This window comes from Alosa pseudoharengus, unplaced genomic scaffold, assembly GCF_046254945.1.
Source record: "Alosa pseudoharengus isolate Yale_2024_CS ecotype anadromous, Long Island Sound unplaced genomic scaffold, YU_APseudo_1.1 YU_APseudo_1.1_scf_8, whole genome shotgun sequence".
Classification (NCBI taxonomy): domain Eukaryota; kingdom Metazoa; phylum Chordata; class Actinopteri; order Clupeiformes; family Clupeidae; genus Alosa; species Alosa pseudoharengus.
Window position 1 is genome coordinate 26,594,288 of NW_027468870.1, and position 27,506 is coordinate 26,621,793.

At 41.5% G+C, this 27,506-nt stretch overlaps 1 protein-coding gene across 23 annotated transcripts; it reads right to left on the bottom strand.

The window, feature by feature from the left end:
- picalma (phosphatidylinositol binding clathrin assembly protein a) lies at positions 1-27,465 on the bottom strand. Of its 23 annotated transcripts, none has more exons than XM_076275184.1 (26): positions 27,180-27,465; positions 26,799-27,031; positions 18,546-18,688; positions 18,059-18,134; positions 17,375-17,477; positions 17,093-17,186; positions 16,527-16,638; positions 15,182-15,288; positions 15,024-15,065; positions 13,510-13,595; positions 13,147-13,270; positions 12,706-12,833; positions 12,194-12,291; positions 10,230-10,379; positions 9,367-9,450; positions 8,806-8,886; positions 8,211-8,321; positions 7,884-7,934; positions 7,160-7,288; positions 6,769-6,799; positions 6,578-6,677; positions 6,274-6,297; positions 4,417-4,476; positions 3,295-3,399; positions 2,296-2,400; positions 1-1,438 (listed from the first exon to the last, which is right to left on the bottom strand). In XM_076275184.1, the coding sequence occupies exons 2-25, from the start codon at positions 26,926-26,928 to the stop codon at positions 2,308-2,310; spliced, it is 2,262 nt and encodes a 753-aa protein (XP_076131299.1). In that variant the 5' UTR covers positions 26,929-27,031; positions 27,180-27,465; the 3' UTR covers positions 1-1,438; positions 2,296-2,307. The 23 variants fall into 23 exon arrangements, with proteins under 23 accessions (XP_076131299.1, XP_076131297.1, XP_076131298.1 ...); XM_076275182.1 differs by having other exon boundaries at positions 10,227-10,379; XM_076275183.1 differs by having other exon boundaries at positions 10,227-10,379; positions 27,170-27,465.
- Positions 27,466-27,506: the final 41 nt, after the last annotated feature.

Here is a 27,506-nt window from a genome sequence, read left to right on the forward strand (position 1 = left end):
TTGTGGAAGCTGCGCTTTATTTGAAAATCAACCAAATTTTGCTTACATACATTTTTAATATATAACCAAAAATAGAATCTGCAGGGACACTGTAGCAAATGTGCTAATCAATGAATAGAATGACCTCCATATTCTGACCATCCTTCACATTATCCCCCCCCCACCCACCCCCCTGAAACAAGACAGGGTCGATTTTATGTACATCAAGCACCGATCAACAGTGCTTCACTTCACCCTGAACCTACAACTATTTTTTTTTTTATAAAGACATTACTGACCCCACACCCTTGTGTTATCAACATCTTAAAACTACACACTCGCCGCCCTCAGTGAAGGATTCCCTTAGTGCTGCCGTAACACAGATGGACAGAGCATGAAGGTGACTCACACATTCAGGTTGGAAAGGCAGCCATATAACTGTAAATGTAAAATAATGACATGCCAAGCAATAAAGCAATACAGATCCTCTCCAATGCAACGTGGCTGAATCACAAATGTAGTGCTTTGCTATTCTGATAAATGTTCCCTTGCAAAAACCCTAGGCACAGAATTGACTATGTGAATTAATTAATTGTATACTCCCCCTAGTTCCCTTACAAACATAGGGCTGTGAGTTTCTGAGCTACAAAGAATTGCACTAGACATGAGAATGGTTGAGAATATTTAGTGCTCTATTTGTCTTTACAGGTGTTTTCATTTTATATTATTTTTTTCTCTTTTACTCAGTCACTCTTAAAATCCAATTATACAATCAATCATACCCATGTACGTATATTCCTTAATACCTCCCACAAGGAAGAGTTCAATAAAGTATTTTTTTTCCTTTCATGTCCTCAATGGGTAATCATAAATAAATAAACAAAACACAAGGAATGTCTACTGCAAACATAAAACATAAAAAAATAAAAATAGAATAGAAATCATAGTATAAACGGAAGTTAGCTTTGCTTTGTCTAATTGATGGTGGTTAAATTAAGTAATGCATGATTGTTGATCAAATGAACACATAACTCACCCCAAGTAAACCCCATTTAATCCCCCCTTCCCCAAAAAACATCAAGCTGCATGTGTGGCAACCAACTATTTTTTTGATGCATTACTAAACAACCCTTTACCTCTCAATGGGCATGGGCATCTTTACAGGTGACATACAGGATGAGGGTTCCCTATGTGTGGGTAACAACAGCATTGCACACTGTTACTTTGTTAGACAAATTACAAAACGGGCGCCGTTTTCTTACGACGCCTAATAATGACCGACCCCCCCCCCCCCCCCCCCCCCCATCAGTCCCATATTTGTTTCCTTCAAAAGCTTTTTTTTTTGTTGAAAATGATATACTCAGAGGAGAATCAAACATAAAACTAAGTTGGATTTAAAGGTTTTCAAGATTTGCTGCCGTCAAGATTCTTCAGACTCCAAGTTTTACATGAACTGCATCTGTAAGAAGAGAGAGAACTAATGAGAATGTTTCATTAAATAGAAATCAACTGTATCTCTCAGTATCAAGATTATTCTTGAATCCCATCTTAATCGATATCCATATCAATCAAAGTAATGTTATCATGTAGGACAAAACTTTTCAAAAGACTGACAATAAAACTAAGGTATTTTAAAGGGGCACAGATGGTTCCAAGAAATCAATATTATGTTTGTTACCTCAATAAGTCTCTACGATTCCTGAGTTATTTGCCTGAAGCACTAACCATAACGTTTAGCCATAGCAATATTTCTCGACTGATGGAAATCACATCACAATTCAAACATAATGACAAAGATTTATCTATATCAGAAACTGCAAAGGTTGATTGTCTTTGTCTTGTATAACACAGTCCTCGTGCATCTTCATAACTGGTTTGCTGAAGGTATTATTATACTACTCCTCAATTATTTTGTCCTGTTCTGCTACTAGAGGTGCATGACACATTTCATATAGGCATAGAAGTCTTGCTACTCTTGTGAACTCAAACGCACAACTTTCCAAACTACCACGCTTGTTCAAAACTCATGTGTGCATGTATGCACAACAGCATATTCATTGCCACACATGAGTGGATTAATCAGGTGGGACTTGTCCTCATAATAACGAAATAGCACTGACAACAGGGGGGTGACCTCATAGGAGGTGAAATCAATGAGGTTATGAATGAGGTTTGATGGCTTAAGCTTCAGAACCAGGGAAATTCTGAGGAGGAAGAGGAAAAGGGTGCCGTGACGAGCCGATCTAAGGCGGCCGTCACGGGATCATGCAGCACCCGTGCGTACACTGATAGAAACACAGACAGAACATGCTGTACCTAAAGATGCCTCTACAAGAAATCCTTGAGAGAGAGCTGTGCAAAGGGGTCCTGTCCTGGAGCTCTGAGGGGACTCTGACTGGAGGGACTAGAGGCGGCCGAGTGCTAATTCAGAGAGAATGAGAGAGAGTGAGGGGAGCCAGGAACAGCCAGGGAGGAGAAACACCACCACCACCACACACACTACAGGAAAGGGGAAAAAACAAGGACTAAGAGGGTGAAAATGGGGGAAATAGTCAGACAGAGAGGTCCAGGAGAAGAGGCTCAGTCTATGGAGAGCAGCTGGCCTGGGAGCACGTGAGACGTGCTGCAGACAACTGCCAAGGAGAGCCTGTGATGCTTTCTGCAGGAGAGGCGCCATTTTGAAGGGGACAGCATGGCATTAATGTTCCCCAAAGCACCATGTTGGCACCTTCAAAATAAGGCCCTTGGCGTTCTAAAGTGGCACCACTCAGAATGCTAGTAGTACACAGAGCACATGGGAGGATGGAAGAGTCAGAATGGGTATTCCTTGCAATGTATGATTTAGGAAACAAAGAGAATCTTTATCCTTCAAAAATATAACAAAAAGAAAGAAAAAGCCCAAAATCGCAACCATCATATTCAGAACATAGCTGAAATGGTAGGTAAGGGTGAATGGCGATTTACTCAGCTTATTCTGAATAGAGGTTTAGTGTGCCAGAATTGCTATTGCTCCTGGGCATAGAATTCCATCTGTCATTTGTCAAGAAAAATACATTTTCCAATGAAATGTGGAATGCTCATGTATTAAAAAAGAAAATCAGGACAAATAGGCCAAATGATTTTCTCATGCCCTAAAACAATAATTGAATTTTGGCATAAACAGCTGACAGGCTACAAAAAGAGATCTCAATGAATTGCCCCACATGACTGGCTACAGCAAACTGGGTAGTGTCCAAGGGAAGCGGTCTGGGTTTGATGGGACAGGCCTGGTGCCGTCTCAGTCCCATGTGGATCCCTCTCTGGCCCGCCACCTACCTGTGCGCCTGAGACTGGGCCAAAAGGGTTGGCCGGCCTCATGACCGGCTGGGTGTACATCATGGTGGGCTGAGTCATCATAGCCACGGAGCCCATCTGAGGAGGCTGGAGAGAAAACACAATACACACACACAGATTGCAGACACACAGCTGTTATTTGTGGAATATTTCTTTGAGTGTAAATATAAAAATATATGGAATATTTATCTGAAATACACCAAATTATACTTATATCATGTACATTATAATAACTTGATTTGATCTGGATAATCAACAGAAATCTAAGCTACCTTTTTGTATGGGAGAGCAAGACAAACGGATAGAACAACTGTGTTGGAGTGGAGTGGAATTTGAACAGAACAAAACCCAATTGTCCTACCCTGATCTGACTGCTGTTACTTGTTAACTTCAGCTCAAAAATAGCACTCACGTGATGAAGTCACTGTTGCATGAACTTGTGTCAAAAGATGTAGAAGAGATGGCAAGAAAGCAATCAAACCAGGATCTGAATCAGTCAGAGGCCGCCCCATTTACATAAAAATGCACATTGCCATTACAAGAACACATTTTGGAGAGCTCCAACAGCTCCAGCAAACAGGTTGTTGCAAGGATGAGTCAGGTGGGGGGCAGGGGTTAAGCAAACGTCCCTTCACCTTTCTTAACCGCGACTGGCTGAGGCAAAAACAAACAAACGATTGTGTGCACATTCCAGACAACGTGACTAGTGACTTCCTGGGATTGTGAGTGACTTCATGTGATTGTGAACAAGCACACTACTGCTCATGTGATGCCGGCAAGGTGGACTGGACATTATAAACATAAAACCCTGGCATGTGCAACATTTGAGAGGCTCTTAAATCCTTCAAAAACTCATCAGCATGTTTTTTATTGTCTCCCTCACAATCATTCTGTAAGAGAAAGGGGAGCAAGCGACATCTTTGCTCTCTGACCAGGAAGCTCACACTGACGAGACATGGGAATCAGTTCAGCACGGTCAGTCACATTACAACACCACCACCGTGAGACGCCGTTTCAGGCTAAACAAACCAAAATCCCTGTTGAGCACTTGGCAAAGGCCGTGCCTGGTGTGGTATTTTAAGAAAACAATCTCTCCTTTCTTACCATTCCATATGCCATCATTCCTGTGGGCGTCGTTGCAGGGAAGGCCATGACAGATGGTGCCTAAGACAACAGAGACCAAAATGAGAACTTTTCACAAAACCACAAAGATCGAGAGAGAGAGAGAGAGAGAGAGAGCACTTAATGTCAAGTACTGATCAGGTTATTAAGAAAATCATTTGCACACTTTCATAGTCAGGATTTCCATGCCTGAAAATACATGTCTCTGCCTTGTACTTGTTAGTTTCCACCTTTAGCCTTCATGCACGCCACCTGCACAAAAGTTGCCTTTGTTCATTCACTCAACTCGAGGAGGCCATTTTCTAATAACGCTACCACTTAAAGTCTCATTGCCGGCAAAGAGCGGGTGCGCGTCTGGGAAACATTAAGTGTGCCTGTTGGGAATTAGTCATACAGTAGGAGGAAAAGCTGCTCTGTATCAAGCAACTGAGGGACAGCGCGGTTAACAGAGGAAGGCCTAGCCTAGCGTGTGTGAGGGACAGGCCTCAAAGACAGAGCACATCGGCAGGTGCAGGGGGCTCTGCGGAGATGGGGGAGGCTTTTGTGGAGGAGCAGCTTAAGACTCCCCAATGCGGTCAGCCCTTTTGACAAGCACTTCTGTTTGACATTCCGGAATTTGCATTGCAGTGAAAACATTATAGGACAGACATTTTTAATGGGTTCTGTTTGACATTCCGGATTTTGCATTGCAGTGAAAACATTATATGACAAGACATCTTTAATGGGTTCTTCGCTTGTAAAATTAACCAAATGTGGAAATATAGAAACATATGGGACAGGAGAAGAACTTATTGTAATATTGAAAAATCTGTACCCTTGCCACCAGCACAGACTAATTACAATTAATTTAAATGTATTAATTAGGTGGGAACTATAGGTTATAATCCCAATCCCCTAAATTATGTGGATTTCACCAGTAGAAGTGAGAGTAGAATAGAGGTACCTTTAAAACACCACTTAATTCTGTATTGACAATGGCATAGGCATAAACCAACACAAATGCTTGGCTCATGTCAGCCAAAAGAGAGGGTGTGAAAACGCAACATAAATGGACGCAGTTGTGCAATGTGTTGAGATAGACTGCAGATATCTGAAGACAATAGGACATTTAAACCAAGATGTAGATGAAGTAGGACTAGCTAACAAACATTGTCTATAGATTTAGGTCTCTTGAAATAGAAAAGTTGACTCGTACCGGCCCTTTTCAGATGTAATCTCAATTAATTATTAACAGTACCAGTACCAAGTTAGATAGTGTGTTGAATGAACTTTCAACTTGCGTACTTTCCCTACTTCTCTCTTCCGCATAACTTGATCCATGCTGAGTTGACCATCCCGTATTGATTCACAAACCAATAATCATGTTTGTAGATAGTTTCCGTTGCATACAACTCAAGTCTGCAAAGGCCTCCCTCAAGATGAGAAAATATTCAGCACCACTTGGCAGTCTCTTTGGACACAATTGCTTTCCTTAAAGCCATAATTAAAGCCTTAACAACATCAAGCTCTCGCTCTTGTCAGCAGGAGCCACTGAAGAAGCAGAGAAAGACTGCTGCAGCAAGAGAGTAGGGCAGGAGGCAGCGTGTCTGTCTGTCTGTCTGGCTGTCTTTCTGCTTGCTTGCTTAATGCCATGGCAGCCCACTGTGGGGGTTAGCAGGTCTGATTGGGCCCAGCGTGTGTGACTTGGCAAAAGACTGGTAACTCTGTACCAATGCGCATGTGCAGACACATACAATTTCACACGCACACAGAATGGATAGTGACCGAAGTGGAAGCCGTGAGGTTAATCAAGTGCATGCTTTTTTCAGAAGCAAGAAGAGCTTCAACTGTTGGACTTACGTATTGTGGGAAATGCATGCCGTTCTGTATTTTTCCCCAACGACGAATTGAATTACACAATGCAAGACATGGTTAGAAAATAAACAAATCAGAGAACTGGCAGGTTTAAATGACACAAACAGCACTTCAAAACAGCGAGAAAACACAAACAAGATCAACTACTCTACCACATCCACTGCATTCCAGAAGTGGAAGTGGTCAAAAATACACACACAAATAAGAGCCAAGATATTTACATTAAGTCCTTCTCACTTCAAGAAACAGCTTGTCTTTGCGTCATGCCATAGCCTATAGCAAAACTCACCATGGTGGCAGGGTTCCACGTAGTTGAAGGGGCAGTCTTTGGTTGCCAGTTTGTTCCACCTGTTAGTCTCTTCTCTCCAGGCTGACTCCAGTGAAGGTCACTGGAAACACATGGCGGGAGATTTCGTAGTAACAGACACACATGCACGACTGGGACAAACAAACCATTATGATATTCGACGTTGCACTTACTTTTTTGTTGTTCCATTACCAATTCCAAGATCTGAAAGACCAAGAAATAATATTTACATGCATGTTTCTATGGATTCAATATACTTAAAACCAGCAATTTTATGACCAACAATCTATTTCAATCCCTCAGCCTGTTCTATTACTCAAGTTTAACAAAATATTGACTAGCATGACACAGCAACAGAAACACTGCATGTGACCACGATATAGTTTAACATTTACATGGGCATCTACGTGGTTCCAATTTTCAAATCTGAAATGTTGATTTTAACCATCGCAAGAACACACTGGCAACACCCATAATAGAACCGGGCCATGCCTGAAAAGCTTTCCGAGGTGCCTGTAAGCCTCCATACCAAGAGGGCTCTACTGTCTGAGGTGTGATACGTACTGCCCACAAGGTTGGCCAAGGAAGAGTCCAAGTCATCCGACACCAGTTTGCCTGGCTGCTGAGCGCTGAGGGTCAGTCCCTGGTTGGAGAGGGCTACTGTGGGTTTCAGGATTCCGCCTAAGACATCATCTTAAAGGAAAGGTACCACGTAAAGGACAGGGAGGAGGAGGAGGAGGAGGAGGAGGACAGAACACCACAGACAAAGAGGACAGAATGATGTTTAATGCCAGCTGGAAGAAGTCACAATCTTGTACACAGAGAAGCAAAATGCAATGAACAACAACCAGTAACGTGTAAAGGAGTACCGAGTCAACTCACCCGGTCATGCATGCCATGCAAAGCCAAGGCCCACAGACAGTTACCAAGATGGAAGGAAAGAAAAGACGTGATTATGAGTGAGGCGCCTTACAAATGAAATATAAACCGTTATCAGGTTATACAGTTTACTATTCAAAATTCACAGAGAGTGGTGCAAAATGCAAGTCCTGGCTTACTTAAAGGTGTGCATTAGTGTGTAGCTTGTGTTGCCTGTGTAGTGCGTAAGTGAGGTTGTGTGAAAGTGACTGGTGTTCAGAGCTAAAAGTCGCCGTGATGTAATCAGCTGGGCTAGATGGGGCTGTGTGCCAGTTAACAGTAGACAGAAAAGAGAGAGGAGAGCCCAAATAAAAGCCCAGACATATTAATGATCTCAATCTCTGTCACACAAACTGGCAGGACGGCTTACATGATGAAGCTACCACAGCCGTATCTGTGAGTGGGTTTTGAGACTGCATCTCTACAAACAAAAAAAATAAGTTACGTAAACAAGTCAGACACAAGCAAACATTAACCTAATTAGATCAATCACAATGACTGGGCCGAGAAGCGCAGCTAAACCAGCCAAAGCACCATCAACACCACGTCCCGAGAGCAGGGACTGCCAGCTCGGTCCAGGCAATAAAAGGCCTCTCGGCATTCAGTCTCCGAGCGGTACAGATGGAATGTGCAGGGAAAGAGTGCAGAGGCACACGGTCAAGTCAGTTGCGGTGGGCTAGAGGAAACGGGTTCTTACCAGCAGCGTCGGCGCTGTTAGCGGAGGTTGACTGATTGCCAAACACAGAGTCAAAGTCAACGTTAAGGCCTCTTGAGGTCTGTGGTTGAGGGGCAGGAGATGCTGAGAACCCTTGGAACAAGAAACAGGGAAGGGGAATTAATTAGTCATGTTTAAAGAAAGCCATTTATTAAAACTTGTCCAATCCTTAAGCTCCACAAACAACACCCAATACAACTACACCTCCTTGGCGGTAGAGTTAAAATGTAATGCCTTTCAAAAAACGAAAAAGAAAGGCACACTTTAAAATTCCTCAGAGTTGTTGGCTAAACCAATATAGGCTATGAACTCATGCCTTTCCTGTTACTGTCCGGAAAAGGTGTAAACCACCACAAAAAAAAAAAAAAAAACAGGCCTCTCGTAAGCACAAGCCCTCACTGAAGATCTCAATAAAACTGGGGAGCCTCAGTCAGGCACCCTGCTGTTCCTGCCCTTTTTCAGACAATAGCAGACAATGAGTTAGTGGACAGCTGGTAGGCAGACAGACAGAGACAGAGACAGACACAGAGGAGATTGGGGGTAGCAGAGGAACAGACAAGCTGAGAGAGACACCTACCTCCAAATAGGCCTGCTACAACAGAGGGCTCAGATTGGAAGAGAGGAGTGTTAGGGTAAGGTGCTGGACCACAGAAGGAGTCTGACAGGCCGACAGGGAAGCATAGAGAGAGAGAGAGAGAGAGAGAGAGAGAGAGAGAGAGAGAGAGAGAGAGAGAGAGAGAGAGAGAGAGAGAGAGAGAGAGAGAGAGAGAGAGAGAGAGAGAGAGAGAGAGGCAGAAGAGAGAAAGACAAGCAGAGAGGGGACGTTCAGAGATGGAAAGGGAATGACTCAAGAGCAAGATCAAAGCAGACAAAGATTTAAACTTAGCAACATAATACATAATAATATGATGAAGAAATAAAATTATAACTGTTGTAAGGTAAATGAGACATAAAAATGGTTATAATTAAAACTTAAAATGAAAATGACAAAACAGGAATTGAACCTTAAAGTATTGAAATTTAAGCGCTATTGCAGCTGGTACCAGATGGCAACTAACACAGTCAACCTAGGCACAGATCACGCCCAATGTTTCCTGTGTTACAGAAAACATGGCATCTGACAATGGCAATATAGTACCTGTGATGCACGGCTCTATGGAAGCTGTGCTTTCATGATTGGATGCAACAGAACAGCTCGAATCATTAAAGGGATTGTAATAATCTAGAGAATAAAAAAAATAATAATAATGAAACAAAATTTCACAGATCATGACAAAATGTATTCTTATCACTCTAATAGAACTACAAACTGCATATGCATCAAATGCTTTAAATCAAAATAACACAAATATTTAAGAGGTTAATATGCAAACAGAAAAAAATGCACTGCATGAGCAGACAGCTCTTGACTTGAATTTAAGCAGGAAAGCAGACATGAATATGCTCTCTTCACTCACAGCATCTCCACAAGCGGTCAGTCATTCTCTAGCCAGCAGGCCAAGGAGCACACACACACACACACACACACCTGCTAGTGACAGCAGAGGCAGACCCTCACTATTCAGACTATTCCCCATCTCATGTGAAAACCAAAGCCATGTTGCAGTGTTTCTCCTACACTCATACAAGCAAACACGCAATATGTATGCAAGCGTACACACACACACACACCAAATGCATTAACGTATTCGCTATATCTGGTAGGCCTCCACTTGTCATTTTACTCTCAAGAGGGCAATTTGTGTTTCTGTTCATGAGACTTCAACACCGATAAGCGCTTTCCCACAAGCATGAAATCAGTGGCAGCATCACCATATCAGAACAACATCAGACCCAACAGGAGGCAGTGCAGTTATGACGCCTTAATTCTCTAAACCAGAGACAAGGTACAGTGATGCATGCAGGATAAGCACTGCAATGGGGTGGTAGTAGCTTCTAAAGCTAAAAGATCAAACTTATAAAAAGTAACCACTATGACATAGAAGAAAAGCTGTTTACCACCAAACATTTCATGACTGGGTGTCCTAGAAGAAAAACTAAGACCATCTGAAGACACAACAGGTAGATGAAGAGCATCGATAACAGGGTTTGTAAGGAAAGGGTTTAAGTTTGGAATGGAGTCATCGACAGCGTCAGAAGAAGTGAAAGGATCTACACAGGCAAAGAAAACAGACACAGGAGAACAGAGAGATGTTAGAGGGATGAGCAGACCAAATCAGAGCATGCAGACTGCAACAAACACATGACAATGACAATACTACAGCATATAGATGAAGATTCACAGAGCTCAATCCATGAGAGAAAGAGAGAGAGAGAGAGAGAGAGAGAGAGAGAGAGAGAGAGAGAGAGAGAGAGAGAGAGAGAGAGAGAGAGAGAGAGAGAGAGAGAGAGAGAGAGAGAGAGAGACACATGAAAAGAAATTGAAACAAAGTCTGAAGAAAAAAAAATGTAAAAACACTGAAAATGCTGGGGCTCATAACTGCAAACTCTTTTTTTTATAGCATTCAAAACTCTCAATATTAAAACACCTTTTATAAATAGCTCAAGGAAGAGTTCCATACAAGCACTACCTCCATTAACTAATACCCACTTTGGTTATCCAGCAACCACATAGTCACACATGCATACAGCACTAATGAATCATCTTATCTCACTGACAAATGAATCATCTCGTCTGACTGTACCGTCACCACCAATCAGACTTCCACGGAAAGGAACAAGCCTTGTATTCAAAATCACATGGCAACAATTTGAATGTTGTGACCACATTACATACAAAAGCCCAGTTTATATACGGTAATACTTCCATGTTGGTTGTATGAGTGTGAGTAAAAGAGCCTTTTTTCAGAAAGCAGAATGTCAACATGTATAAACAACAACAAACAAAACACACACTGGAACCTGTTACTGTGGCCTGTTCAAACACACACCAAATATTGTGTTTTGCTTGTTCTTAACATAACAAATGTGTTGCGCCTAAACAGTCTTGTCATCCTGCATATCCAGTCCCCACATGGTTCTGAATCCATCGAATCACTAACTTTCACAGAAAATTAAGTGCAGTAGATTGGAAAGATTACCGAGACTAATGCTAAATTCATTCCATTAGTGTTTATCACAGCTCATAAATGAATGCTAGCTTAGCAGAGCTGCCAAATCTCACGCACTGACCGTGAGATTCATTCATTTGATTGGCTCCATACGCCCTCACGCCAATCCAATGCATGAGGGTTGGCAGCTCTGGTTAGCATCACTGCCCCCCTATCTGTTACAATTTAAAAACATGTCCAACATACACCTGTAGGCCATTACGTGTTTTCACAAGTGATCAATTTGTCAAACATGTCTCCAAAACAATGATGCATAGTGTGCCTTTCGTCAGGTGCATCAAATCTGCTGAACTGTTACAAAGAAATAAGACTTGTGCATTAAAGAAAAGCAATACCTAAAACAAGGTTACCCAACCATTTTAAATACTGTATCTTTTATGTAATACACTTGAGCATACAAAGTACTTTATCTAATCATGCAAACCTTATCATAGTATTTAGTCAAGTTTTGCTTACTTTACGCACACATTACAGTGGTCCTGATAACCCCCGTTTACTAACAAGTGGCCAAAAGGCCTTGATTAATCTTATCACAAACTCACCAAAAAAGGGGCCGAATCATTTTCTCTCGCATATAAGCCATTACTTGTCCAAGTTGTTTTGTGTAAAGTTCCCGGCTAACCCTTGTGGGTTTGTCGGGAGGTATAAATAACGACCACTTCACCAAACACAGATCCAAGACCTTTCTCCTCCAACTTGGTTATGGAAACTAAAATGCAAATATATCTTGAACAACTCCTGAAAGTATGCTGACCATGTACTCTGAATTAGTCAGCAACTATTGTTATTAACTACAGAAAGAAAGCGGGCATTGTGCTGAGCCCCGTCTCATCGCCCCGCTGCTGGTGTACTCACCCCCCCAGGTGTTTGCTACAGGCAAGCCTGTGGAGAGAGGCAGTGTTGGCTGAAATGTTGGCTGCAGGTCCAGGAGGTCACTCGGCATCTTCGAAGTGCTAAAAGGAGCAAAGGAATCATAAAGAAATTATAAGCTACCGTTCTCAAGCACAGACCAACACTCCTTCACCTCCCTGTCAATAACATAATAATCTCGCCCTCTTTCAGACATGCGCACGCATACACAGACAGCTTTTCCTAAGATCAACACAAGAGTAAAATTCTTATCTACATAATCCAAACTCATGTCATAGGAAGCAGTTGGAGAACAATGATATTAACAACAGCAATCAATGTGTTTGGCAAAAAAAAACAGTGACTGACTATATTTTACAAAGAATCTACATGATGGGGAAGAGATGTGGCTATATATACACACATCAATAACCCTGACATATTATTCAGTAGTATAACACTTGGCATAAATGGAACATTTGAGAAATGAACGGGTTCGTCTCTGGCCCTGCCCTTGCCTGTTTGTGGAGCTGGGTGTTGAGAAAAGGTCGATGGCAGGGGCGGTGTTGATGCTCCCTCCTGTTGACACGGGAGATGCAGCCGTGGTGGCGGAGGAGGGGGGCTTCTTGGAGAGTTCTTTGAGACGCTGTTCCTTTTGCAGAGAGCAAAAGAAACTAAAGTAAACAAGACAGGGCATAGTGTGGTGCTTCATCCTAACTGTTATATGTGTGCTGCTGTAGCAGGTGAGCAGATGATGTGGAGACAATAACTGGTGTGCTCGTTTGCTAACCATGCATATTGGTTGACAGTTACTCAAAGTAATTAACTTCATTTTATTAACTACGTATTTTTACTCTTCAACACAACTTATGGCGGCAAGTAACAGTGCTAAGGGTGAGAACAATACTGTGGAACATCTGGACCAGAGATGATGGTGGCTTTAGAATCAAAGACTGTACCTTAAGAGCTTTCAAGCGAGCCTGCTCCTCCTCCAGAGCGGCCTGTTTTTCCCTTTCATCCACTTTGGTGAAGGATATGCCCGTGTTGGCTAGCGAGGAGACGGCGTTGGACAGAGTGCTGGCTCTGGAGAGGAACGACAGGAAGACAGACGGAGACTTCAGAGTTCAGAGAGGAAGACCCACCCAACACCAAAAACATGCTACTGCTAAGCAAGCATGTCTGCATGTCCATAATGCAGTCATTACTGTGCCTTACTCCAAGGTATGTAAAGTATCCAGAAATGGATCAAAGACTGCTAAGAGGTACAAGGACAGCAGTGTTTTTGTCCATCTATGCCAAGCGTACATTTAAAATCGACATACCTGCTTGCTGCTGTGGAATCTTTCACTTTTTTCCCTTCTAAGGAAGCCAAGTGCTGTTCTAATGCGTCCAGAAGGCTGCTTGGGGCCTGCCAAGAAATAAGTATGCCATTACTTCAATGGATTCAGTAGAAGCGGTCAAAAAGACAAAGATTACACACAGATTACACACATGCAAAGTAGTTCCATCACAGACACAAACACGGAGCTACGGTCCACCACAGAGGAAGAGGTTAAATGCAGATACTTACACAAACTGTAAACTGAAAATGGAAAGATAAGGAAAAATACAGAATATAAAGGTGGTAGTTGTCAGATTCGGTTATTAGACCTTCACTGCTATTAGATAGAAAGATCAGACTTGAAAAAGAAGAAAGAAAAAGAAATCCCGAGGCCTTCTTGTTACTGATCAGCTAAGTCACGTTTGATGGCTCTTCTTTAGCGCTAATGTGGTTGTGAGACCAACGTGGCCAGCACTCTAAAAAGTACATGCTGAACTGGTCACAGCCAAAATGGCAAAATTAACTTTACACTTTATAATATTAAAATACATTGCTATGTAAACACTCAAAAGAGGGAAATTGTGGAGGCCTGAATCATCATCTCTGTAGTCATCAGTGCTTGTTCATGTTAGCCGACAATACTTAAGATTTTGTTTATTTAACATTTCAAATGCAGCTGTTCATGAAGTGATGTACAAATATTCCTTGGATCAAATGAGGACATTTGAAAGGCAGGTGAATTTCAGCATGTAGCTTTCATTTGTGGTTTTCTAACTAGTGTAAAGCTGCAGAGCAAGTGAAGCTTGACACCAGACATGCTTTAGCTGATTAGCATTTGAAGTCAGAGGGAAATATGTTCATTAGATTAATCCTGAACAGATCTTTAAAAATCAATGAGAATGTCCAATCAAAACAAATTTAAAAAAGTTATTTTCTCAAGAGAACCTCCAAGCATAGAGACGTATCACTTTAAATACAACTCTTTAGCACTGTTTCTCAAGCCATGAGGTAACCAAACTTCAGCATAAACGGCCTAATAAAGAAAAACTCTCTGGTTACCCAGAAGAACCTTCTGCTTTGGCTTTTCTTTTGTTTCCCTTTTCCTAGCCAACACCAAGAATAATGGCTCGGCACTCAACCACATAAAATTAGTCCCTAACCTCTCCACATATACAAATAGCCCCTTGTTCCCAATTCACCTTTATGTGCTGTACACAGTTCAGATTGAAGAAAGAGCAGTTAAGAGAAGAGTTTATTGGCTGCGAGCTGATTAGCATGCGCAGACAGCCTGCATGCGCAGGGCCACATGAGCCATCTCTGCAGAGTGGAGTTATTAGAGTGGCAAGGTGCGGGGGGGAGCAGAGGGGGTGGCAGGTGGAGCCGGTCAGTGCACAGGAGCTGGACAGTGAAGCCAGAGGGGCAGCAGAGGCCAATGTGAGGATGCACTCAGAGAGAGAAAGCGATTGTGTGTGTGTGTGTGTGTGTGTGTGGTGGAAAGGGGGGGGGGGGGGTTACCTGGGAGAGATCTGGTATATCGCCTCGGTCAATTCCCACTTGCTGTTTTGAAAGAGAAAGAAAGGAAGTGTTTTGTTTATTTGTTTCTTTACTCAATCTATGCTATTGGGATGGTCACTCCCTAGTCAATATCTAATTAAAATCCTTAAAAGTCTTACCTCAGCAACTTTGAGAAACTCTGAGATTCTTGTCATTCGCGTGAGGAATTTCTTGTAAATGTCAAGACCCTCTTTACACTGGGTTTTCTTCATATCAAAGTACTTCTCTGTAAATTGAAAGGAAGATAACACTTGAGGTCAGATAGGAGAAACCACACTGACTTTTAAAATGAATTGAGGAGCTAGAGTACATTGCCAAAAGAGAGAAAGAAAGTCCACTGAAGAGTGTCACACCAGGTCACTAGTCCCTCCATGGTTAGATTTATTCAAACTAGGAGATGCAGTGCTGTCAGCCATCTGCAGGGGACATGTGAATCTCAGACCAACATGTTTGTTACCCTGAGAAATATTGGAGCTCTCCTCTCCACTATTAAAATGGTAACGGTATATCTGTCATACAGTAAGCAGCCCATCTTTCACAACAACCTTCTATTCACATAACATCCTTTACTCATATTCACCAAAAATATGCTCTACTTTTTCTGACAAAGGTTAAGGTTACAAAATAAAATATGATGCAGTGTCAGCCCAACATGACTTCATCAAAAGAATGAATCGCATTCCATCTGGTGCAGAGGTACTGTTTATGACACACACACACACACACACACACACACACACACACACACACACACACACACACACACACACACACACACACACACACACACACACACACACACACACACACACACACACACACACACACACACACACACACACACACACACACACACACACACACACACACACACACACACACACACACACACACACACACTTATGCCATGGAGAAAGTTTGTTTGTGTGCTGGCAAGCTTGAGCGCAAATGATAATCAGCATGGGTCAACACCAAAGTGCAAAGGTTCCTTTACAGGAGTACAGAGAAGGTATTATGCTAAGATAAGAGACTTACTGAAGCTGACAACAACTGCCTAGGCAACGGTTTTAACTCATTGTACTGTTCCCCATATATGTGTGTATGTACACACACACACACACACAAACACACATTAATAACTGTTGAAAATAAATGGCATTAATACAATAAAGTAATCAAATATGTGAACATGTAGACAAATCAAACAGAGGTCTCCTATCAGGGATCCGATAGTGTTATACATTCTGTGCTCTCTGGGATCCGATAGCGTTATACATTCTGTGCTCTCTGGGATCCGATAGTGTTATACATTCTGTGCTCTCTGGGATCCGATAGTGTTATACATTCTGTGCTCTCTGGGATCCGATAGTGTTATACATTCTGTGCTCTCTAGGATCCGATAGTGTTATACATTCTGTGCCTCCTTTCAGACATGAACACCTTGCAGAACCGTGGGCCACTTACCAAGTAGGTTGATTATCCCTTCATTATAGGCAGCAAACAGTCGTATGGCATCTTTGAACAGAAGCATGAAGGCAGCATTGATGACCCCATTTGTGAGTTCATTGGCATTGACCTGGGGAGATGGGGACAGAGCAAACAGCGCAAGGTCACTTCAGGAAGCAGCAAACATCCCCGGAGAACGGAAGGAAACCTCTGTTACCCTTCTAACTTTTCTCTACGACCACTGATTCATGGCCTACTGGCCTCAAAAAGTGGCTTCAGTTAGAGCCCTGACTCAACAACTGTGACTCGAGTGTCATTTAGGTAGCTTTATCTTAACTTATAGCTGTACTATAACTGTGTCTTCCTAGTACAGTCACACGTACTAGTACTATACCATGTTTACCCAAATAAGGAGTGTACTTTTAAAAAACAAATCTGTGGAAAGCGAAAAACTCATATCAGCTTCCAAAACCACATTACAAACAATATAACATAACAGCATTAATAATAGACAAGATGCTGCTCACAGCATAATGGTCTGGCTGCTACACAGAAAGACGTGCAGGCAGGCAGGCACCACTCACATTGAAATCAAGAAGGGCATCCATCTGATTCTGGATGATTGGGATGGTCTTCAAGAGTTTCTCAGTGTTCATAGTCCTCATGACACCATCCGCCCTATTAAAAAAAATAAAGGTTTTACAACCACGTGACGTCAGAAACAGTAATCAAACATGTTGACCACATTTCCACAACAGAATTGGGACTGTGAGGGTGGGCACTCCCTATGAGTGGAAGACCAGCCATGAATAACACCAGAGATTAGTCAACAGAAATGTACAATAAACATGTGATAGGTGCCGTACCCTCTTTTTACTTTTGTGAAGTCAAAAGCGACTTGGCGGTAAGACACAGCCTTCTCATTCAGGTAGCGGCTATACCTTCGGATGAAGGTTGACATGTCATAGCCTGTGAGAGAAAAAAAAGCCAAGTGTTTCAAAGGATGTGTAGATTGCAATTCTGCTCATCTTACAAACAGTAGTACAATAGTAGTAGAATGTTTGATCCATTCATCTGTTACTTAATGAAGGCCCCACGACTTGAGACATGTGTCATAAACAGGCACCCTGCGTCTTTGGATAATCAACCAGCCAAAACTAAAAGCTTTTATTTATACCTGTCAGGCAAAAGAGGAAGAGGGAATCCAACCAACAATCTTTGAAAGCAAAATTTGCCTTCATACCCCATGCAACATATATTATTAGGACAGAGCTCAATAGCAACTATGTGTACATGCTTACAGCATACCCTAGCATCAGCCATTGTACAACTAGCATTGGTTGCTACAACTCAAGAATTACTCAAGTGTACCCAAAGGAGACAAATAATAAAAAAAAGAACATTGGTTTGTTAAACAATTCAAATAGGACTTAAGATAGACAGGTTAGATGAACCCTCAGTTCATGGAAGATACCAGCCTGGAGATTCTCCACATAATTCTTCAAGCATGCAAATATTTGGCATGGGTCAGAAATGATGACATTCCTTACCTTGTAACCCACTTTTGTCCAAAAAATTACTGAGGTTGAATAATGTGTTTCTTGAGGCCAAGTACTGAATAAACCTCTGCAAAGGACAAAAGCATAGTGAGGCCTCTGTTTCATGATCAGCTTCGGGGGATTTTTTCTATTTAATAAGAAATGAAATACCTAGGGGTAGACATAAGTGCTTTGTTATGTCTGTTGGACAGGAAATTGACAATGCAACATTCAAAACTTGACACTTCTTCAATCGCATGGCTAAAGTGTGTATGGAAACACTGAAAGCACAACTTTTACTACAGCTTTGCTCTTCTATCCAAGGCCATAAAATCCAGGCCTACATCAGAGGGATTAACAATTGAAAGCATTTGCAACGTTAATCTGGGTAACGTTTAAAAAAAAGGTAAAAAACTTTTTTAAAAAAAGGTAAATTTAACTATTTAATATTTTAATTTAAGGATCAGACAGAGGACCAGCATTAAAAAAAAAGTTTTACCTCGTTGCCATAGACCATGAGGTGGTGTGTTGCGATGAGAGACTTGAAGACGACCACCCAGCTGGTGTTGGTGGTCCTCTCAAACAGCGTGTCGGCCAGCTGTGGGATGTTCACGTTCATCTCATTGGTGCACTGAATCAGGTCTACAAACAAGAAAACATGTTACATTTACATAGCGCAACACTCAAACACTATACTATATTATTTATTTATATTTATATATATATATATATATATATATATATATATACATACATATATACATATATTATATATATATATATATATATATATATATATATACACATATATATATATACATACATACATACACACATATATACATATATTATACATATACATATAGTCTGTTCATTACTCTGCCTTTGGCCTTGTGGCAAGTGGTGGGTGTCCCAGCAAACCTTAGGGGTAAAGCCACCCAAGCAGAGAGATCTCATTTTGGCTGGTCATAAAACCAAACCCAAAAGGAGGAGCACCCATCATTTATGTGACAGAGGGAGATCCTAATAAGACTGAACAACATGTACTTGTCCATTCAGCCCAAGCAATCATGTGGAGTAGGCCTATTGGCCGGATTTAGGACAGTACTACAGGGTAAACGGTCTCCAAGCTACCGTGTCAGCCATGCATGAGAGAATGCCCTTTATTACTGCCCTATAGGAAATTTGCTTTACAGGCAGGACAGGAAAACCATTACCAAAAACAGACATGGTCAAAGACATAACAAGGACCAAACAAATAGTGAATAACATGGTGTAAAAAAGAAAAAATTGGTCAGAATGCAGGTTACTGTTCAGTCACACTAACTCCCACTAGGCTAGTAATCACTCAGTCACAGTCCACTCCCACTAGGCTTGTAATGAAACTGCTCAAACAGCATTAGAATTCCACAGCAATTAAGCTAGTCATTAAATTATTTCATCTACAGCCTCTCGGACGGCAGGATTGTCAATAAGTGAATTCATACAGAAAATAATGAAACAAATCTGAAGACTTGGACTGCTAACCATCCATTACTGAACCTTAATGCTGCATTATTGGTTTGAAAGCACCAAACTCAAAAGAAGGTGAATGATGAGACTGCTTCTCTGAAGTGATTTGGAGGGGGGGAATTGGGTCGTTTAATACACGGATACACTCGCAATGATGCAATGTCTCTGTAGATTAGTTGTGGAAAATGCAAGTCTCTTTTGTCAAGTAGTAAAAAAGTTGTAGCATGATGTGCTAAAGGTTCATTTGCCTTACTTGACATTGCAAGCCCTACAATGTGACTATTCTACATGCGCACACTGTAATAACTATGTTCAAACAATATATATTTGCAGCCCTAATTGCCTCAAACTATTGAGCAACGTCGTCTTCAAACTCCCATCACACTAATGGACTATTTATACTGGGATACTTCATCATAACATGTTTAAGATTGAATATGATAACACTAACCCATGAAAAACATGTTCACCTCAACAAATACAGGAATGCAAATTTGTCAATATTAGCTCTCAAAACATGACCATTAAAAGAATCAAGTATAGCAATCATAATGCATACACTGCATGTAAGCATCAAGTATATGATTAGACAGCTTTGTTTGCTCAACTTGAGCTAGCCTAGAAAATAAAACTTGTTTCAGTCAAAATCAAAGTAAAAGTGCAGGATCACACTATGACATTTACTGTGTACTGTGTATTGAGATGTATGAACACCCTACCTGTGCAAACTGCATTTACCATTTACTCATTAACAAAGACCAAGCGTGTGACAACAAAGGGCTTTTAGACCTGACAGAAAAGAGCTAACTGGGGCGATTAGTAGGGGAGGGCAACATCAACAGGTCTCTGTTATAGATCATGGCCAGTAAGCAGGTGAAACATGTCTAAAAAGACCAGTCTAGAATAAGGCCTGACAGATGGACCTCTGGGCCAATTACAAATGAATTACCTGCACTATAAGGCACAAAGAAAGTATGCTACATTATTTAGGCTACTTCCAAGTGTAACGACTTTGAATGAGGATGAGTGAATGAGGTCCTTTTTCAGTGCTTTTGTTAACCTACTGGGTGTCTATCAAAAGGAAAGGCAAACAAAAAGATCAGGAATAAAAAAATCTCGTCACACTCCAACCATACCAGCTCTATGTTAGATCAACATGGTCATTAAAAGTTCTAATACGGTGAGTGTGGACACCACTCCTGATGGTCTGACAAAGCAGTAGAATGAATACCTCTATTCACTTCACTGAATCACATGATGGCAAAGTGAATAGACATGGACCCCCACTGGAATTGCAGGTGGCAGTTGTCAATGATTACTCAATATGGAAAGATAAATTAAGTAGCCTAGCAGCCTGGCTTAGATGGAGTGAGTAATTTTATTTGCATCAAGTATTTTCCATGCAATATATGAGCCCATATAACACAGTAGCCTACAATGATGTAATAAGCAATCGGGATACATCAAGGGTTACATCCTCCATCACTCGTCAGTATGACTGGCAGTGCATTTTCTGCTAGACTTATCAGGGTCAGGGATGACACAGAATCTAAAGTATGCAAAAGAAATGGACCACCAAGTGTCGGAGGAGCCTCGTATAATAGGACTTTGGTATAGATTGTAACATTGCACACATGCTAAAAGGGGGCATTGTAAAGTTGAAACAAAGTTTGTTCAACAAGAACATGAACAGTGTTCTGATTTTGAAGAGCTTTGGGAAAGACAACCTGATGAGATGAGAACAATGACATCATTCAGTCTGAACGTGAAACCCTGAAGGGCTAAGGGCTGCCACCTGCTACTTCTCTAAGAGTTACTTCTCTAAGAGTGACTGTGAGCAAGGAGGGGGGGGGGGGGTTGTAAACATCAAAGGCTTTTCTAAGGAACCCATTTAACTGCCTCAAAATAATCAATATCAAGCAGGGAAAAACATCTTCCAAGAATCTGTGTGATATAAATTGTGATATTCGGCTCACAAACCCACCCCGTTCCAGTAAGCAACACTACCTAAGCACCATTAAATATGCACGTTTCTATAAATGTGCAAGTTTACATAAAAACTACCCAAACACATTAGAGCATTTGCAATCTTTGCTCTTTGCAATCACCCCAAAGCTCCTGACAAACACAGTCCCTTCACACATGTGTTGCATGTTGTATTGAGCTAGTGGTAGGATAGTGCACAGCATGCTGTTTGTGTGACTGCCCTGCCTTCCAAAGAATAAGCTTACTGCTGTGGCTCTAGTCCAGCCAAAAAGATATGCAATAGCAGAGAGATGTCTGACGAGTCGTGTGATACAAGTAGGCTGTTTGAAACGTAAGCCAACTTATGTTACAATTACTATTTGTATCAGGAAATAAAAAGGAGTAACCCTTTTTTTGTAACCCTTTTTTTGAAACCCAAAATTAATTAAACTATTATTCAATAGATCACTTAAATTTAATCAGTCTTGAAGGCCCTTTTCCCTTTGAGATGATGTAACCATAAAAACAAAACTTAATCCAGTGCCAGACAAAGGATAAATCTAGATCATTTGATGCGATTTCTTTTCAATTACCAAATGCCTGAGTTGCAATTTTCCAACAATTTAGGCCTTTTTGTACCAGACTTAATGCTTCCACGTCCCGATCTATCAACCTTTTCCTTTTGAAATCCTCAAACATTTTTTTCTTTTGTGGTAACATCCTGTTGGCTGTTTACATTTCAAGCAGTGAACAGACGACAAGAATGCAGGAAATGCATTTCCTTCAGAAGCCCACCCAATCAGACAGAATCTCAAGCAAAAGACCTGGGGCTGGGGGGGCACTGTAAACAGTCTGCAGCCGGGTGTGTCCCAAGCCATTCGAACACTGAGTAATTCAAATGCATGTGAGAACTATGCATTAGACTCCTTTGCTAACCATACTGTACACTTGGCCACCTGGCGAAGGTCATTTGTGGCCACTGCATAGTGCATTTCTTTTCAAGAAATGACTTCACATGAAAAGAGCTATGGACAACATGGAACACATAAGTCAACCCATGGAAAGATTCCAACAAGGAAGTAAATGCAGGCAGAATATGGTAGGCATGGAGCAGTGATCATTTTAGTTCATGATTCACCTATGAACAGTTACGCAACAAGCACTTTTGAGTGCTCTTAAATGCTTGTGGATACAGTAGCATGCTGCTGGGAACACACTTCCCCATATAGAGGCAGTCCTATATCTGTAGCTCGAGGTAGAAGGTAGAATCAGCTGGTCAGCAGAGCTGCTCGTACATTGTAACCTGTTCACCTTACATACAGTGGTAATAGAATCCCCCCCTGCAACCCCCTCACTAGAAAGCACTGCAAAGCATGTGGAGGACAGGCCTCTCACTTTTTAAATCATGATACTGCATCTAAAGAGCTTTTCATAGTTATAGTGGGCATTCAGCGCAGGCAGAAGTGTGTCAGCACTCCTTTTGAGTGATTGTCACCCGATGCCGCTACAGTCACATGCTCCAGTTCTGCCGCACAACCTGCTTGGGGTTCTGACTGAGTGCACTGGTGGCAAACTGGGCCTGGGCAGAGTTCAAAGGCATCAGAAACATGCTCCAGCCTCCCTCACATGACCCACAGTGAATTACTGGCCAAGAGGCCCTGTAACTCAATAAACCCAAAAAAGGTACACGACACAACAAAGATGTTCCTTTCTCTCTGCGCAACAAGGCATTTCACCTGTGACAGACAACTAAACCCTAAAAGCAGACCAAACTACACAATGCAGCTAATGTATATGGCCTTTCTACAGTTGGAAGAGGATACACACGCATAGCTCCTAAACATTCCACAAAGGTGATTTGATATAGCCTATTCATCAAAATGTAGGACTTAATTTAGATGAACTGAATCTAGAATCTAATGTGTTGGCTACAGCACTGTTTAACTATGACCATGCCAATGCAGGATTCAAAAACATTTTCATTATGGTGTTACATGACATAGTATTTGACATTACAGCCTATGGACTGTTGGAATTTGTAAGGCTTCAGGGCAGCATTTAAAACAATATTTGTAAATTATAATTGACTCTTTATGGGGTCATTCCGTGTGAAATCACACTTTTGGACCGCATCACGACGGATTTGAATGAAACTTGGAATGCTGATTCGGACATATAAGAAAGCCATGAAACTAAAAATTGCATGCGTTTTGGATCAATATTACGGGAGATTTGGCCTAATGAAGTTGGAATAAATTAGGGGGGGGGGGGGGCTATGACTTTGGATTAATGCATCTCCGTCATTTTAGTCACAGACAAATGGTTTTCACGTCGTTGCAAAGCTCTTTTCCAGCTCTATATTTAATGGAAATGCTATGTTTTAGTAGTTCGCAGTTACCATATAAGTGATAGACAGATCTATTATAAGTGATTATAAGTTTAAAAATGAAATAGCAAAAACACCTATATTTTATTTTTTTTAAATGTTAGCTTGTACTAACATTAACAAGAAAGTTTGGTGTTTGGTTTTCGTTTTGTTGTCGAGATATCATTGGTTATATATTTTTGATGGCTGGGTGATTGTTTTCTTTTTCATAGTAGCTTTTGACTTTGTTTACTTATACCATGTGTTGTTGTGTTTACATAGACATTTGTTTCTTTTCCTTGGTCTCTGTCTCCACCCCTCACCTGAATCTGATTATTGGCCCGCTCATTGCTTCACCTGTGCCTTGTTGTTTATTGTTTATTAGTAAAATTTTAAAGACAGGTCTCCCATCACAAAATCAGACATCCCGTCTGAAACCTCTGGAAAACCAGAGACTTTTTTTTTGCCATCAACCAAAAAGGAAACCCATTGGAAAAGCTCTGCCACATTCATACTGCACACAACCACAGTTCAGAACTCAACTGTACTTAAATCAAGCAGAAGCAGTGGATATATTGCGGAATCATTAGGTTAACATGTGAAACCCTGTTGTGCAACCAAAGATAGACCAATTCAACCTTGCTTAGGTGTTAAGCCTGGCTACTGATGGCTCCAGACTCCTGGTTTGGGCAAACAGTAGCCTAGATTTCTAGGTATATGATCCTACATATCATCTTGCACAGCATTAACAATCACTCATTGAGGAACACCTCTTCCAAACATCATCTTCCAAAAGATGGCAGACTGTGACTGGCCAACATCAATTCTGACTTAGCCTTGATACTTAGTTACATGGCATGCAATATCTTTGTCTCTTATTTACCTAAAATCTACCTTTTAAAAAAAGGTCATTTGCATTTAGAGAGAGTATCATATTAAAAAAAAAACTTCTGCCTAAAAGCACCTGTTGTAGTAGACTCCAGGCAGCTCTGTGGGTGACACAGATCGATGGGAAACAGCAACTTGGCAAGGCTCAGACAAACTAGCAAATGTCACTTGCACTCATATATTCACAAACACAACGCAAGTGCCACTAGAATGCACGACAGCCCGGAAGACCAGGCCAAATCAAAAGACCTGGGACTGTGAGCCATATCTCATGTTCAAATCAAAAGGCTGGAAGGGGTATAGTGAGACAAGCATCTATTTTTGTACAAAAGGAAACTCCAACACAAGAGCACGCAGCCACCCTGAAATACCTACAAGCGTCGTCACATTCCTTCTTTGTGCTCAGAAGGTCCAGACAACAGAACGAGTATTGAGTAGCCCAGTAAGCCCACTGTTAGGCCAGAGCCAGGAGCCCCCCTACGCTCGCATGATCAGCGGTGAACGCCACACAGTCCTGTTTTTAAATACACTAAACTCAGCCTATGACATTTCTTCTTATGTTGCCAGGGCTAAATATAATCTCTCAGAGGAAATCAGCTGCACATGGCTGTAGCCACACACCATTAGTGTGTATGTAAATAAGCAGTGTCGTGTGAGAGGCTCTTGATGTGGTAACATTCTGAGCCTGCACCCAGCTCTGACTCCGGCGCCCTGAAGATAGTCCAGAAATAAAAAGGGAGTAAAAACAAGCACATTCTGCTGGAGTAACTGCCAGGCAAGCAAGATAAACCCAGGCTGCCTTGCCACTTATTTTACAAGCACCATAAAGCTGGTCATAGTCTTTCAGGACAAAGGCCAAAGCTTACAATTAAAGAGTCGCCTTAGATAGAGAGAATCGAAAGTAAAATAAAAAATATGCCAGTGCTTAGAGAAGTCAGTCCTCTGACACAAGTGTTAAAAGTCAGAAACAAGGATACACCTAAACTCTCCTTACTCTAGAGGATCAATACAAGTTGACATACTGGAGCATGATGGTAACCTATCTGTTGCCCAGCTTAATACCAGTGACATTTTTGTTCATAAACAAAACGTAACATGTGTAAAACATAAGGTGTCAAATCACCATAGATCAAAACAGGTCACATTTACCCCCACCTTTGAGCAAGGATGGTAATGGTAACGGTAATGGCCAACTGCTTTTCTCTAGCTAAGGTGGTTAGAGGTGGCAATAGTTTTGAAATGTGTGACAATGTCAAAAAGACCAAAGGTCACTGAAACTTTAGTAATTTCATCAGCCCTCTTTCGTTGTAAAGCAGTCTATCTTATGCCATACCAAACTAGTTCACACTTCACAGGTAAAAACAGAGCAACTGGCAACATGGACTGTGGGCTTAAACTAGGATTTGCAAGCCTCTGTGAGGTAAATTAAACACGTAAATTGGTAACTTTACAGCCTTAAAAACTAACAATAATGACCAGAATACTAAAACTAGCTAGAGGTGTTAAATACAAACACACAGCTATCTCTGAATACATATCTTAGATAGATATTATGGACATAATGACATACAACAGATGGAGAAGTGGGCCATCTGAATGTAGTTAATTATTTGTTGCGTTAAATCTTTTGGGGAGGGGGCAGAATGCGAGCAGCTGAACCGTAATCCACTTAATCGCATCGTTTACGTTGTGTTCTGGCTACCTGTTAAGACCCATAGATGTTTTTTGTAGAGCTGGTAACGTTAGCTAGCAGTCACATTTCTTACACAGCTATTCGTCAATTGAGCAAAGGAAAACGTCTACATTTGTGATCGCTAGAAATGCTACGGACCTAGAAAGTTGGCAAGCTAACAAATACTACGCCAAAGACTAGCCTGTTATTTAGGCCTCAGCTGGTCTAACCTCCATACAAAAGGCAACACTGAAACATGTCACGTTAACGTAAACCGCTACGTCTACTCTGCCAACAAGGAAGACAGAGACCGCAACATTGTATCAATTGTGTGTAATAATGTTACTTACAATCCAAATGTTTCTTTTTTGGCCCCATAATTTCGTGCGTGGTTGCCTTGCACACCGTTTTAGACACCGCAGAACCGGTGACACTGTGTTGGGCTGCAGTTATCCGGTCCGTTATGCTTTGTCCAGACATCTTCTGTTTTAACCAAACAAGCTGCTAAGGCGAACTAAACGTTATGTGAATCTGATGGAACTGCTTTTGTCCTCTTGGGCTTCCACGATTCCAGCACTTGACACTGGGAAAATAATGAAAAGACGGACAGAGATGAAATGGCTAGCTGGTAGCCAGATATTTAGCCACAGCCACTTCTATGGTTACACAAGGCTATCTCACAGTATATATTCACAAAGCTTTTAGCGAAAGATGAACATACACCGTCCTACCCAGTGAACTCCTTTCTGTAGAAATCGTCCTCTTAGATCCCCTCTCTCATACACTCTCACTCTTTCTCTGTCCCCCCTCCTTCGATGTCCTCCTCTCCGTGTTCGCCTCCCCCTGCTGGGTTTAAAAGGACCGGAGGCTTGCAGGAAAATGGCGGGTCTGCTTCCTCTGTGTAGACCTCGTAGGCAGAAGGACGGTGGAGCCTCCAAAGGTTTGGGTGGAAGTTGGTAGAGTACCGTTATCACTGCATAGGCCTATAGAGTAGGCGTACAGTGCACTCCTACTTGAACAGATAAGCATTTGTTTTCGTTTTTGAAGAGTCAGTTTTG

Excerpts from the sequence above, each read along its gene's own strand:
- picalma (XM_076275182.1), bottom strand. The coding sequence starts at position 26,928 with ATGTCTGGACAAAGCATAACGGACCGGATAACTGCAGCCCAACACAGT. Across the intron at positions 18,689-26,798 it reads AAAAAAGAAACATTTGGATT|ACCTGATTCAGTGCACCAAT; the intron begins GTAAGTAACATT and ends TCTTGTTTGTAG. Across the intron at positions 6,298-6,577 it reads CGTGGAACCCTGCCACCATG|AACGGCATGCATTTCCCACA; the intron begins GTGAGTTTTGCT and ends GGAAAAATACAG.